The 14,504-nt window shown below is 40.5% G+C and overlaps 11 protein-coding genes across 11 annotated transcripts; 5 read left to right on the top strand and 6 right to left on the bottom strand.

Annotated features, from left to right (window-relative positions):
• Positions 1-234: 234 nt before the first annotated feature.
• Positions 235-1,785, bottom strand: RRB1 (ribosome biosynthesis protein RRB1; the record flags this gene model as incomplete). The annotated part of the gene is made up of 1 exon (XM_002494701.1): positions 235-1,785. The coding sequence occupies one exon, from the start codon at positions 1,783-1,785 to the stop codon at positions 235-237; it is 1,551 nt and encodes a 516-aa protein (XP_002494746.1).
• A 211-nt stretch (positions 1,786-1,996) lies between these two features.
• On the bottom strand, positions 1,997-2,611 carry JLP2 (Jlp2p; the record flags this gene model as incomplete). The annotated part of the gene is made up of 1 exon (XM_002494700.1): positions 1,997-2,611. The coding sequence occupies one exon, from the start codon at positions 2,609-2,611 to the stop codon at positions 1,997-1,999; it is 615 nt and encodes a 204-aa protein (XP_002494745.1).
• A 292-nt stretch (positions 2,612-2,903) lies between these two features.
• Positions 2,904-4,139, top strand: REC114 (Rec114p; the record flags this gene model as incomplete). The annotated part of the gene is made up of 1 exon (XM_002494699.1): positions 2,904-4,139. One exon carries the CDS (start codon positions 2,904-2,906, stop codon positions 4,137-4,139), a length of 1,236 nt encoding a protein of 411 aa, XP_002494744.1.
• A 4-nt stretch (positions 4,140-4,143) lies between these two features.
• AFB1 (Afb1p) lies at positions 4,144-4,746 on the bottom strand (the record flags this gene model as incomplete). Its single annotated transcript, XM_002494698.1, has 1 exon — positions 4,144-4,746. The coding sequence occupies one exon, from the start codon at positions 4,744-4,746 to the stop codon at positions 4,144-4,146; it is 603 nt and encodes a 200-aa protein (XP_002494743.1).
• A 490-nt stretch (positions 4,747-5,236) lies between these two features.
• Positions 5,237-5,716, bottom strand: ZYRO0A08602g (uncharacterized protein; the record flags this gene model as incomplete). The annotated part of the gene is made up of 1 exon (XM_002494697.1): positions 5,237-5,716. One exon carries the CDS (start codon positions 5,714-5,716, stop codon positions 5,237-5,239), a length of 480 nt encoding a protein of 159 aa, XP_002494742.1.
• Positions 5,717-6,780: 1,064 nt separating this feature from the next.
• ERG29 (Erg29p) lies at positions 6,781-7,494 on the top strand (the record flags this gene model as incomplete). Its single annotated transcript, XM_002494696.1, has 1 exon — positions 6,781-7,494. The coding sequence occupies one exon, from the start codon at positions 6,781-6,783 to the stop codon at positions 7,492-7,494; it is 714 nt and encodes a 237-aa protein (XP_002494741.1).
• Positions 7,495-7,526: 32 nt separating this feature from the next.
• Positions 7,527-8,504, bottom strand: GID8 (glucose-induced degradation complex subunit GID8; the record flags this gene model as incomplete). Its single annotated transcript, XM_002494695.1, has 1 exon — positions 7,527-8,504. The coding sequence occupies one exon, from the start codon at positions 8,502-8,504 to the stop codon at positions 7,527-7,529; it is 978 nt and encodes a 325-aa protein (XP_002494740.1).
• Positions 8,505-9,326: 822 nt separating this feature from the next.
• On the top strand, positions 9,327-10,913 carry GAT2 (Gat2p; the record flags this gene model as incomplete). The annotated part of the gene is made up of 1 exon (XM_002494694.1): positions 9,327-10,913. One exon carries the CDS (start codon positions 9,327-9,329, stop codon positions 10,911-10,913), a length of 1,587 nt encoding a protein of 528 aa, XP_002494739.1.
• Positions 10,914-11,044: 131 nt separating this feature from the next.
• Positions 11,045-12,517, bottom strand: PSO2 (DNA cross-link repair protein PSO2; the record flags this gene model as incomplete). Its single annotated transcript, XM_002494693.1, has 1 exon — positions 11,045-12,517. One exon carries the CDS (start codon positions 12,515-12,517, stop codon positions 11,045-11,047), a length of 1,473 nt encoding a protein of 490 aa, XP_002494738.1.
• Positions 12,518-12,617: 100 nt separating this feature from the next.
• Positions 12,618-13,130, top strand: CIN4 (Arf family GTPase CIN4; the record flags this gene model as incomplete). Its single annotated transcript, XM_002494692.1, has 1 exon — positions 12,618-13,130. The coding sequence occupies one exon, from the start codon at positions 12,618-12,620 to the stop codon at positions 13,128-13,130; it is 513 nt and encodes a 170-aa protein (XP_002494737.1).
• An 83-nt stretch (positions 13,131-13,213) lies between these two features.
• MDH3 (malate dehydrogenase MDH3) lies at positions 13,214-14,200 on the top strand (the record flags this gene model as incomplete). The annotated part of the gene is made up of 1 exon (XM_002494691.1): positions 13,214-14,200. One exon carries the CDS (start codon positions 13,214-13,216, stop codon positions 14,198-14,200), a length of 987 nt encoding a protein of 328 aa, XP_002494736.1.
• Between the last annotated feature and the right edge of the window lie 304 nt (positions 14,201-14,504).

Raw genomic sequence — 14,504 nt, 5'->3', positions numbered from 1 at the left:
GAAAGTCCTCCTTCACCACTGATGGTTAACCGATTTACACAACCTTTCCAATACTTGATGTTCTTCATCGTATACGCAATAAGTCAATTCTATGTTTTTCCTCTATTGTCTATATATGTGCTTCATGAAAATAATATACAAAACAGCCAATTCTTTGAAATAAATAAAAAATAAGGACTGTTTTTCCATATACACTATCGATACATTTTTGGCCCCCAAGATAATTTTTGAATATCAAACACTTATGGTTTTCCAGACGTTGAGACCATCGGTACCAGTAGATACCAGACATCCTGGAATTTGCTTATGCCATTTGACATCCTTAACTTCCTTCTGCCAATGCACGAAAAGTAGTTGTGGAGGGATCTTCTGTAATTCTTTATACTCCTTGGTCTGCTGTTGAATCTCATCGTCATCTGCTTCCACAGATAAATCCCATAGAGTGACTGTATTATCTTCAGAAGCGACAGCAACGACAGAATCATCCAATGGGTTGAAACTGATTGATGTGATTGGACCTCTGTGGAAATCGTATTGAGCCACTGGTTGCACACCTTCTGAATTAGCTGGAGAAAATTGTCTCAAGTCCCAAACTCCCCAACTACCGTTGTCATCACCACTAGCCAAGAGATAACCAAGTTTTTCGTTCCAACTAATGACGTTTACGTCTGTGTTGGAGGCTCTCGTAGAAATAGCTGGTTTGTGCTTCTTGGATCGCGTATCCCAGATTCTGACATATCCATCAGTCCCACTAGTAGCAAAGACTGTGGATTCCGTAGGTGACCATTGGATATCTTCGACAGATTGATTGTTTGCTGCTGTGAACGGTTGTTTATCGGTAATCCATTTGGAAGTATGACGTTGCGTTAGGAAAATTTGACCAGAGCAATCACCGGTCAACAGGGCTCCAGTTTTGATCAAAGGTGACCAATCTAATCCATAGCCCTCTACATTACCATGATTTCTTATGGTATGGATTGCCTTTCTAGAAGTTTTAGGCACCTGGTAACCAGGAGTTTCAAATGCCTTTGTTTGTGCACCTAAGTCGAAAACGTAAACTTCACCATTTTCACACATTGTAGCAGTCAAAACTTCTTGACCATGAGTAGCAAATGGAGAAACTTTAAGTCTGTTAGTAGTGTCTTTCAATGCTATATTCTCATTCTCAATGATTGGATCGGAATCTGCATCTTCATCGTCCTCATCATCTTCATCATTTTCCTCTGTATCGTCTTTTACCAGAGTCTTGGATAACTGTGATAGTTTTAAAACCATCAATTCGTTATCCTTCTTCCTAGTTGCCTGAGTAGCAGTCGTCAACAGTAATGATTGTGGATAACTTCTACGTTCAGAACCCAAAGTATCTGGTATGACATCTAATGTCATACATGGCCAAGGCATGTTAACATTGTGCAACATCTCATAAACACTTGGGTCTGCCTCCAATACTTCGTCAGGCCCCAAGGGACGAGACATATGTGGTAAATAGATCTCCTTACCTTCGGCAGATTCCTCTTGATCTCTTTGAATAGCTTCTTGAGCTTCCTTTTGCTTCCTTTCGATGTAATCCTTATCATCACCTTCTTCAACTTCTTCAACATCATCATTGCCATCAAGCTCTACAATATCATCTTCACTCTCGAAATCATCACTGTACTGATCTCCGTATTCATCCATTTGAACATCAGGTTCTTGATCGACTACCGTCTTGGGGGCATCTTGAGCTTCAGTTCTGGCAGAGACTATTCTTTGCTCCTCATCCTTCTCCAAAGATCTCTTAGGCATCGTCACACTGTGCTTCTGAAGTAAATCTATGATAACTCTCCAACTCAATTATTTCTTTAACTTTTTAATCTTACTTTTTTTTTGTACTTCAGCTCATCGCATCGCTCATATGCTGAAAATTTTTCAACAGTGAAAAGAAAAGACCGATGACAATAGTGACGATGTGTTCTCGACAATCGGCGGCTAGTTCCAACTGGACAATTGGTCATATTCAAACGCTTTGATCGTTGACTAACTCATCTTCTTTATCTGGATTCCTTTTCTTTAATTTCTTCTCCCGTTTTCTTAACTTTTCTTCCTCGATTAGCTTATCATGATTAGCCTCCACGTATTCTAACAACGCACATGCATCTTTTTCCTTCTTAGCCTGATGCAATAATGGTTCTGCATCATACAATTCAACACGAGTTTTGCATAAACGATTTAACAGTTTCTGATTTCTCTCATAGCATTGAAATTTTTTACAATTTTTGGTAGATTTATAAGATACTTCTCCAGGTTTCATGAATCCACTCTTACGTAGATTATGCCATGGCGTAGTTATGATCTTACACTGACCCAGCTTATTGCCTTGAATTGAATTTGATTTACAGAGTTGTAAACAATCCTGTAAGACTTCGTCAGGAACGTCGTCTAACGATTTTTCATGTGGCAACAATTTTAAATAAATGTGACCGCTAGAGTACTTGTCCGTATGGAACCAAATGAGCCCCCATTCACGGAATCCATATTTGATCAAGAGATCATTTTCAAATTGATCTCTGCCAGAAATGATAAAATGACTATCAAAAGTATCTATTGGCTTAGACTCATAAACATACACCATTGAAATATTGTTGATGGTTTCAAATGTGAACTAATTCGCCCTGAGAAGAGACTCATCGTCATGAATATTAGTAGCTTATGACGCTTCACTTTATTAAATCTTAATTTTACATTTGTATGTTTTTCTTTTTACTGTCCGAATACCCTATATTTACTCTCCAATAACCGGACAGTCGACGGCGGCTGTTTTCAAAAAGAACATTTAGCCGCCTAAAGCTTTTATTTTCTTACAAACCACTCTAATGACATACAATCAAGGGAATAATAGCAGTAAAGAAGAAAGATAGTGAATAATGGACGTCGAGTTTTCTTTTCCGTTGAAATTCTACCATGCATACCTTGAAAACATATACGCTCCCCAAGGTCTAAATGCTTCCTCAAGACATTTGGAAAAGATTAAGTGGAGGCGCTTTGGCCCAGAAGCTCAAATGCAATTTACTGTGAGAAGAGAAGGAAACTATACTATTGTCAAGGTGACACGCAACGGTCAAGCATTAGACTACGCTCTAGTAAATTCTAATGAGGGACGCAAACTAATACAATTCTGTGCAAAGAAGCCTTCAATTTCATGTAAATACATGATTTCTTCCACACATATGAGACGGTTCCAAGTAGCATTTGACAATGATTCAGATTTTTCGGATGCCACCAATAAAATTATTGGTTTGGGGCTCATAGTGGTTAGAGCACATATGCCACCTGTAATCTCACAATCAGCTGCACCTCCACAGTGTAGCTCTCAAACACCTCTACAGAGCATGCTATCACTGCTCAATCAGAGAGCCACCAATGACAATGCCTTTCCACAGTCACAGTTGGTTCCTGATATGTCAATGAACGTTTGGGAAGAACTTGGACCATTAACGAGAACTGATGCCATTTTTACGAGCACTAGAGAGCCAGATTCAAACCTCGTACAGCTCCAGGAGTCTAGTTCGCTTGAGAAAATGGTTTCTGAGGAAGGCGTTTCCGGTTTTCCTCGTTTCAATGATCCAATAGCCGCTCCTTCAATCACGACAGGAAACTGTTTGGCGGTTAATCCAGCGATAGAAATTCTTGCCTCACAACCATATGTGAAGTCTACTATTGAGAACAAAGGACCAAAAGATCCTCCTTCACCACCTTTGGAGGACAGAATTACTTTGCCTAAGGGCCTAATCAAACTCGCCCCAGCACCGCTACCAATACTGCCAACCGCACCCGCACCTTTAGTCCAGTTCCAGGTACCTCAGTCACCTGAATCTGCACCTCATGCATCGGCAACGCATTCTCAGATTCCTATTCCAGCTTCTGAACCTCACAGTGTCCATCCCCTCGCATCGGCGGCAATTTCTCCACCGAATCAAGAACAAAACAACGAAACAAACGGCAAACTAAAAAAAACAGAAGACAATAATACGAATGCTACTCTACCTGAATTGAAAATCTCCAAAAAACTTATCAAAAGAAAGCTCAAAGATAAAAAATTTTTAAAATGGGTCTCTAAAGTGGAAAGTGTTCTGAGTGAGATGGTTGAAAAAACGTCTTAAATGTTCATAGCAACATTCCCACTAGAAGAGGAATGGAAAAAAACTGCAATGGAAAAGATGAGTCAGATCCTCTCATAGCACCATTGTGTGAGTGTGACTTAGTGGAAGATAGACTTGAAGTGGACCTAGAAGATGAATATGGTTGAACATTCGTTGTTTTAGTACCGTGTGAGGCTCCTTCGGTCGCAAAATCCTCCGGAAGGAACATAGTACTTTCATTAGCACTTGATAATAAGGTACTATACCAAGGAAAGTCAGCGATAAAAGTTCGAAATTGTGAAAAGGGAAAGGAAGCAGCAATATCTTTTTCTAAATCTGCACTTTGTGGTAATTCAGCTACGTGGTGGTAGTAGTCTGCCACTTTCTGAGGCATTGTCTTATGGTGTGCCCCCAAGTATGAAGTATAGGAATCCATATTAACCCTGAAATCTGAAAGAAATACAGAGAAAAAACGCATGTCAGCTTCAGCAGCATCTAATCTGAGAGAAGCGCTATCAGTAGCCTTCGATACTTCAACTCGATCTGGCCCTTTGGTGATAGTGGAGGAAGCCGCTGAAGCCCCCACGAATAGGAAAAAGTTCACAGCGATATGAATACAGGATACCATTTTTAACGCAGAATGCCACTTCCACTAGTAATACCACTGCTAGTTAAGAGCATCTCAATAGTACCACTTCCTGCAAGAATTGAAGATGCTATTCTTTTAAGTACTCAGAATCAAATATGCTTTCCATAAAGAGCTAGCAATTAAAAAATTGAGGCACATTAGCCACAAGTACCGCTATTTATTGAGGGAATAGAACCCTATTAGATTACACAACGGACAATAATACCAACAATAATTAATTGAGTAAAATCAGTTAAACGTAAAGATCGGAAGAGCTTTGGATGCAAATGGAAGATAAAATCAAAACGAATGAACGTGACAAAAATGCTAGAATATTCATGGTGCTATGGTATGGACTGAACAGATGCCAATGGCTTCAGAAAACGACAAACGATGAAAACAAAACAAAATTAAAGTCCAACTAGCCCTATCAGAAACAACCAGAACCCGTGGAAATCAATGGATCAGACCAAATAAAAGCATCACAATATCACAACATGGCAATGGCAGCAACTGCAATACCACCAGCCATAATAGGCACATCCAAATGGTTAGCTGCACCAGAACTAGCTGCAGATTTGGTAGATGAAGATGATGGGGATGATGAAGGTTTATCACCGGTGTTTGTTCCGGTGTGTTTTTTGGAAGAAGCGTCCGAAGAGCCTGATGCAGACATGTTAGAAGGAGATGAGGTAACGCTTGCGCTAGAAAACTCAGTGCTTTGGGGTGCGCTAACAGTGCTTGCATGTAACAATTGTGATAAAGCAGACGATTCACGCGCACTATCTGAAGTTTCCGAAGGAGAGGAGCTAGAACTTTGCATTTGCAAGACATTTGAACTAGAACCAGATCCGATAAATGTGTAAACGGTGTTAACAGAACTTCTAGAGGATGGGTCAATGTTGTCTCTCTGAATTAAATGAGCCTCAGCGATGGGAGCAACGACCGCCAGCGGTAGAATAAACTTCATGTCGTCTTATGTGTTTGTGTGAGGGGTTATGCAAGTGGAATTACCAGAAAATTGATGAAAACAGCCTAAAACTGTGATTGTTGACTCAAAACTAGTCAAAAGGCTGATTATGACCATGTGTGCTACAATTGTTCGAACTTGGTGACCTTATATATTTCTACCATACTTCTTGGGTTAATAATATTCCGAGAAAAGTTTGTTTTTCTGAATCACCTATTTTTCTTTTTCCTTCATTGTTACTTAGGAGCCTCGAATTTTCGAAGAGCACAACTGCGCCAACACCTGTGTGTGGTATATGCTTTGCCATCTTAGCTATCTAACGAGGTAAAAAGTTTGAGTCGAAGATGCTGTATAAAGAAAATACGCAATTGTTAACGAATTACGGGACAACGGCTTAAAGCGCAGCGATAGATGCAGCTGGCCCACGAAAAAAGACGTCATTTCCATTATTGAAACCAATTTCGCGGTTCGGTTGTTGCAAGAAGAATTCCTCGAATACGGACTTCAAAGAATTACAGCCTATAGCGTTTCAACGCGAATGTGAAAATGAAAATTTTACCACCTATGGTAATATATTTGTATCTTGGGTTCGAATCTAGGGGAGGTTCACATAGCACTGTTAGAGTTGAATATGTGTGGAGAATTTTATTGCTGAGTTTTGTGCCGTATTATTAAAAGATGTCTTCCGAATATGGATAAAATACCAATAATCGGAAAAAAATGAAGAAGGAAGACAGTACCAAGAATGACAAGAACAAATGGTTTCCATGAAACCCATATTGTTGTTTACCAAAGTTTGTTTTCTGTTTTTTTTCCGTTGCCTTTAAAAGGCTGTCGTATTATTTACATCAATATTCGTCATTGGTAATTTTTTCACCTGTTCGAGGGGCGTAATGTGAAGATCCTTCTGAAATTTCAACACTTCTGAGGGAAACTCTATTATTATCACTTTGACTATACACATCAAGGTTACCGTACACCAACAAAACTTTGGCGTTAAACACTGATTTTACCGCTAACACCACTGCTAACATTCCCTAACCTCATACCCCCCTCTCTCCTTCATGGTTTGGATCATTGACAGATATTTGGAACTCGAGGCTCCCCTCCTACATGCTTTAGCACGTATGCCATATGTGCAGAATTTTATACATGACCCTATTAGTGCACGAATAACGTTGTTTCTGATGATAATGGGTAGCATTGCCATCATTAACGAGCTTAATATGACCCGTAAGATGGCCCAAGTTACCCATGAAACTTCTGAAGAATTGAACAAAGGTTATATCGACGAATCTCTAAAATTACACCGCCTCATAGTAAGTGATGAATATCATAGTAAGGAATACTTGGATGAAAAAAGTGGGATCGTAATCGAAGAATTTGAGGACAAAGAGAAATTCTTCGCCAAACCAGTCCACGTTGCTCATCTTTACGTGGAATGTCAATGTATCAGAACGATCGAAAGTCAGCCACTACTGGAAAAACCGCTGTTGTTCCATTTGGAATTTTCACCGGAAGAATATGAAAATGAAAAGAGACCAGAATTCGGCACAAGACTTCGTGTGTTACGTAAACGGTTGTATCACCTCTTCAAAGATTCTCACCTTTTTGAAGAATTGGTAACTGATAGACAAAAATTCGCCATTGGTAATAACGTTCGTATCTTTAATTCGCAAAATGAACTTTTACCTGTGTCAACGGACGATGTTCAATTATGCTTCTTAAAGATAGAAACTGGTGATAAAATCAAGTGCGAATTTGTTTTGGGGGAATAATAACATCATCACAATCACGTTTACATAGTTAATTAAGATTCTACCCTAGGTACACCGATATCACCTCCATGTAGTTGGTTCTCACACCATGCCCATAATTTCATAACTTGGATCAGTCTTGCTTCAAACCTTTGTTCACCTTCGTCTTCGCCGCCGAGTAATTTAGCCGTTGATGCCCAATCACCGCCGTCGTTATGAGGATTGTTACTCTCATCTCTAATCTCTCCCAAACGGTGAGTCGTCAACTCTTTTGCAATATCTTCCCTAGGCCTTACACGTAAAACGCCGGTGTAACGACTGCCGCTGTTAATACCGGTCCCACCAACCAAATCAGGGTACTTACCTTCTGCCACATGAGAATGCATCGATTTCAACAGCCTACGATTGACCATTTCTGCCACTTGAGCTCTTAGTGGCAAACTATAAAGACCCTTCAAAGACCGTGGTAACTTGTTTACTTCACCATCGTGTGGTACTAATAATAATGTCATTACTAGTTCTAATTCCTGCATGTGGGTTTTACTCGAAGCTGCCTTCATCGCTAGTTTCTGTTGAGAATATTCAACTAGCTTAAGAATAAATTCATGAGAATCTTCACCTCCGTTAGGTGGAGCCTGTCTATGTTCTCTAATCATCTCAGTCAGGTTCAGAAGAAGTAATTTAAAGTGCAAATCCTCTTCACCAGACTCGTCCTCTAACACTTCCGTACCGAACACTTCCGATATCCTTTCCATTGCCTCTGCAACTCGTCCTGATTTGATCAAAGATATGATGTGTGCCCTTTCCCTAACCCTATACAATTCATTAAACTCTTCAGCTTCTCTATTATTACTAATGTATCCCAGCTCCCTAGCCATTCTAACGCTAGACTCTTCAAAAGCCATACTGACAAAATAGTTTAACAATAGATGGGGCACTGAAGGCTCCCCTGAAGCTGGTAGTTGGTTCTTTCCCACATTTTCCTTCCACTCATCTCTGCTGAAACTCTTTCTCTCATAGCTGCTAGTCATTTCAACTATTATCTTCACCTTTTTGATTAATCCTATTTCAACAATCCTCTGCCAATATGATTCGCTTCTACCCTCCTTGGATGGATTCTTTAATCTACTCACCTTTCCTTTTGACTCCCCCCTATATGCAAGTGGCCACCCTCAGCCGTGAGAACTAAAGCAATCTCCTTCCTTAATTATCGGATCGCTGCGCTAAATGTAGATCAATAGTAGGTTCATGTGCCTGCGAACCTACCTACTTATGGATGGATGTACTTAATTAGGAGAGAGCCCTCAAGAATTTTATTCCAATTAAGAAACGTAGTGAAGGAATCATTTGGCTCGAACGGCCTACAGATACGAATACGGTTGCACAAGAGCAACTAAACCTAAAAAAAACTGTCAATCGCATACTTGGTCCCCGTTTATCTCAATTGCCTATTTTCCAGTTTGCGCTCAGATTTAGTGGTCAACTATAAAATCATTTCACTGGCATATTGGTAATGGTATTGTCGCCATAATAATATCTAGATTTACTTTGGAACTAGCTAAAGACTAAACAGGGTAAAAAGGGCCTACAAGAACGGAGAAGATATTATCCATATCCATCCGTTTGAAGCTGCGAGCTTGCTGCTGGCCAGTATACCCATTCCTTTGAACTGTCAAGTCGTATCAAGTCGTATCAAGTCGTATTTCAATCATTATTATTTCACTTTTTTTGTTCTTGATTGTGTCTTTACTACTGAGAGAAAGTTTTAACGTTTAGTTGCTGAAAAGGCGAATTTGATTGCCATTAGGAAAAAAAAAAATAATAACACAATAGTTAGTTTATAATCATCTCTGATGAGCGCTGCTAAAACAACTACTATGAGAGCCTTACCAACAGCCGAGGAGGCGGGCAGTGGATCAACAGAAGGTGGTAACGTATTTGGGCGTACAAGGCACCCTGTTCTTTCGAGAAGCATTTCCACCAGTGCCAAAGTTCCTAGTGTACCTTATTTGCTGAATATATCCGGGGAAACGACAACGAGTGCCACCGATGAAGATCCTAGGAGTACTTTGACACCGCCAGCGTCATCTACCAAGATGCAATTTCTTTCATCTCAGGGCTACCCTGGCAGTGGGAGCAGTTTAGAGGGGTCACCTTTAGAATCAAGAACTACTGGTATTACTACTACTGGAAGCGCTTTAAGTAGCGGTCGCCGACGTCAGTCATCCATGGACTCACTGATGAGAGCGGCAGCTACTGTTGAGAATGACAACGAGTTGAACCAACTGTACCAGGATAAATTAAGCTTTATCATAGAGCTTAAAAATTGTATATCCGATGAGATTAGAAATTGGCCGGTAGTGCAAGATCCTGAAGAGTTATCGTCTACACCAACAAGCAGTAACTCCAGAATTTTATTGGATAGGGTCTCTAATGAACAGTTGAGTTCTCTAGGAAATGTAGTTTGTAGGTTGAAGGAAACTGTGGAGGAGCTAGTTGAATTAAAGTCACAAACTCCTCATATTAAGGAGAATATGGCATCGAAATTACAAAGAGATTTGCGTGTGAGCACCCCTCAACAACAACCACGCAAGGTTGTTTTACCGCCAATGGAATCGCTAACGATGAATTTGCCGCATCAAGAAAGAACTGCATTTCATGGTTACCGTTTCCCAAGTGGACCCACAAGTCCAGCGACTGCCATACCACCACAAGAACAACAGAGGCGGCAGTCACAACAGCAGCAACAACAACAGAGGCAACCTCAAGACCCTGAACAACGACATCATCAACCACCACCCCCTCGACCACCCCCTACTCAACATCAAGTAATTTCTTCGTGGCCTTCTGCAACTCAACCCAGTCCTACTGAGCCTTCTCATAGGTTTACACTCTCAGATCCTTCAGCTTATGTTGGAAGGACTACGATGCCAATGATATTCAAATCTTCACAACCTCAACAATCCCAAGCACAACCACAGTCGATAATTCCAGGGAAGAAGAACCCTAAAAATTTGAAATTCCAGAAAAAACGTAAGAAATCGTTAACAGAAGTGTCATTAGCTGCACCTCAAAATTACAGAAGATCTTTGACTCAAGGTCTTCTTATAGCTGAGAACGTAAGACAAACTGAACAAGCAACGACTTCATGCGTTCACTGTAAAGAAGGAATTACGCCTGAATGGAGGAGAGGTCCCTATGGTAATAGAACTCTCTGCAATGCTTGTGGATTGTTTTACAGGAAATTAATCAAGAAATTTAGCACCAGAGATGCAAATATCCTAATGCGTTATAAGAGACAAGTTAATCCTGAAGATAGGAGAGTTCCTTCCGCTTTAGATGTCCCAGAATTATTTATTTCTCAGCTTGAGAACGATCCAAATTTGGACTCAGAGTTCAATACGATCGGTGGGCTGGTTTCCAACTACAAGCTGGGTTAGACAAAAGAAAATGGAATAATAATAATAAAAAAAAAGCAAATTTATCCGTTTGATACCCCTTATCTATATGTAATTTTTCCCCCGTTCCCCTTTCTTTATTACTCCTCTGTAATCTTTGTGTATGTAATAACCTAGCAAAATGTACTATCATTCCGCATGTTCTGCCAAGTAGCAAACCATTCATTCATCTCTTTAATATTATGCAAATTTACGGTGGCCAAAATTGTTTTATAGTCCATTGAACAACCAAAATTAACCAAATCCTTAAAACTGCTGTGTTCAGAATACGGCACTTTAAAAACCTGAAATCTTTGATATTTTTTAAATTGTTTTAATACGAAGTTTATGTCCAATGCATCCTGGGTATTATGCAAAACTTCTTTACAGTAGTCCATTCTTGATAAAATTGTGGAAAACTCCGGTTTTTTAGCCCATTTACTCGTAAACGTCCAACCTGTGGGTATAAAGCCAACAACGTCTTCATATATGCTGCTGTAATTTTGGAAGTACGATTGGATGGAATCTTTAGAATTTAAAATTCTAAGTGGCACTAGGTGGACGCAGGATTCCTTCACATCATGCGTAATCAATCCTGATGGGAAGTATTCCATGTATTGGGAGATCATTCTGTGCCTTGGCGTACCAGCGGGGATGAATATCTTTGTTCCCAATACTTGAGCAAGTGAAATTGCCAACTTTTCCTTACCGATGGTATAAGTGCCCACTAAAAATAATAATTTGTACAACTTAGGTGATTGATGTGTGTAATTAACAATGGATTTTTGATCGTTTTGGAAAATTGATTGAAATCCACGATTTACCAAATCTTTTGCAAAATTCGACGTCACTTCCAATACAGATTCTTGTGATGGGAAATGGAACCCAGGTATCAAATAGGTCGTGTCGAGATAGACTTCATCTAACCTGGTCGTCCATCGCTTCACTTCTTCTATCAACTTGTTATTAGCTCTAAAATCCCCCGTATGTAAAACTGTCTTTACCACTGCATCGTTATCATACTCTTCGAAAAGAAATACCACTGCACCGGGACAATGGTTAGCGTCTAACAATACTACGGAGACTTTATCAGTAATCCAAATTTTTTCATTCATGGGTAACGGTCGTAGTCTTGATCCATCAATTTTAAACTTATCCCTGACTAAGTTAATAGTAATGCTCGATGCATAGATAATACCATTAGTCCAAGATTTCTTAAGTCCACCGTAGTGATCCGAATGGAAATGTGAAAGGAAATAGTGTTCGATGTCTCCATGTCTATCATATGCAAATCCGTCCACAACTATCTGCAAACTGAATAACTTAACAATTTTAGTGCCAGGTAAAGGTGGTCTAGTTTTGGGCTTCTTAGGTTCTGGTGCCTTATCCAAACATTTCTGAGCGTGTGCCTCCTTCATATAAATCTCTAGGTGTGTAATATCCGCATTACATAGTGGACATCGTACCTCTTGTACTCGCTCTTCATCTTCCTCTACAACGATGGGATCCTGACTACTACCAAAGCTAGACTGCTGATTACGAATCTGCAACGAGCGAGTCTCAGAGATTCCAAATTCAGCAAGAGTCCTCTGCCTCTTTATTCCCATAACTATTTCTCTTTAGATGCTTTTGTAGTATAATTAGTCGAAGTGAAAAAGTGTAAGTCATCTCATCGCATCTCATCGCATCTACTCGATTACTATCAATATGGGACTATTGACCATTGTAAAGAAGCAGAAACTGAGGGACAAAGAGATCCGATGCCTTATCCTAGGTTTAGATAATGCTGGTAAATCCACTATAGTAAACCAATTACTTCCTCAAGAGAGAAGACAACACCATGTGTCGCCGACGGTGGGATTTGCCATACACAACGTAGAAATGGGGCCCTACAACGTCTCCATGTGGGACGTTGGTGGTCAAACTACACTGAGACCTTTCTGGGATAACTACTACGATACAACGGATGTGCTGGTTTGGTGTATAGACGTCAGTTCTTCGCATCGACTGCCTGAATCATTGCAAGAGCTACAACCGTTCCTGATGGGTGACTCAAGAGTCATAATTGCATTCAACAAATGTGATTTATTGGAGGACTACCAATCGGAACTCCTACAATTACAGAACCAATTGCCCAAGGTTCAATTCGTGCCCTGTAGTGGCAGAACCGGTATGGGTATGCGGGAACTGTGTTCCGCGATCGCTTCTTGCAGTATATAAAGGATTCTATAGTTCTAATTAAGACGGTTCTTTGACTTCTGCACTACACATAGTGCTAAGCACAAACAAGAACAAGAACAAATATGAAAGTTGCAATAGTCGGTGCGTCTGGTGGTATTGGTCAGCCACTCTCACTTCTTATGAAGTTGAATCCACTAGTGACAGAACTCTCACTTTACGATATTAGATTGGCACCTGGTGTGGCTCAGGATTTATCGCATATTAGTACGAACTCGGTGTGCCAAGGTTTCGAGAAAGATGATATTGCTAGAGCTTTGCAAGGTGCTCATGTGGTAATTGTCCCAGCAGGTGTCCCACGTAAGCCAGGTATGACTAGAGATGATCTTTTCAAGATCAACGCAAGCATCGTTAAGGGAATTGTGACCAGTGTGGCTCAATACGCACCTGAGGCACGTCTTTTGATCGTCAGCAACCCAGTCAACAGTACTGTGCCCATCGCGGTAGAAACTTTGAAAAGTATGGGTAAGCTACAGCCTGGAAACGTCATGGGGGTTACCACTTTGGACTGTGTCAGAGCCGAGACTTTCCTTGGTGAATATCTAGGTCGTGACAAAACACAGGTGAACCAAGATGTCAGTGTTATTGGTGGCCATTCTGGTAATACGATCGTCCCCGTGATTTTAAACCCTAAATTAAGAGACGGCTTAAAGCCACATTATCAAGAATTTGTTCATCGTGTGCAATTCGGTGGTGATGAAGTTGTCAAGGCAAAGGCAGGCGCTGGCTCTGCAACCCTGTCGATGGCATTTGCCGGCTATAGATTTGCGGACTCTATTTTGAAAAGTCTTGCTGGTGAGCAGGTTAGCGGAGTTCCCACATTTGTATATTTACCAGGCATTAACGGCGGATCTGAAGTTCAATCTAAACTGGGCGGTGTCGATTATTTTGCATTGCCAGTGGTATTTTCAAATGGTAGTGTTTCGAAAGTCGACTCATCTATCTTGAGTTCGTTGTCCAGCCAAGAGAAGAAACTGGTCAGTGAATCTGTTCGTCAACTGGTTGGTAATATCGACAAGGGCAAGAAATTCGCTCTCGGTGCTAAATTGTAGGAATGATGCGTAGTTTATAGGACTTTATATGAATTAATTGATGAATAATTAGTTATCAGCACTGTATTATTCCAGTATACCTACCGCCGTGCCAGAGCACGTGAATATCACATGTTATATAACCACGTGAATACCACGTGAATAACACGTGGTATTTTTTCCCTCCCATTTTTCCTTTATCCCCCCATTCTCAGGTGGTCTGTTTCCCTCCCCGAAGGAATCCCCACAACCCTGTCAAACCACTTAACTTCAGCATCTAAAATACACAGCTGTTACTACAAACCTGCTATCGATATCGAGCCTC

The sequence above is a fragment of the Zygosaccharomyces rouxii genome (genome assembly GCF_000026365.1).
Source record: "Zygosaccharomyces rouxii strain CBS732 chromosome A complete sequence".
Classification (NCBI taxonomy): domain Eukaryota; kingdom Fungi; phylum Ascomycota; class Saccharomycetes; order Saccharomycetales; family Saccharomycetaceae; genus Zygosaccharomyces; species Zygosaccharomyces rouxii.
This window is presented reverse-complemented; position numbering and strand designations above follow the sequence as displayed.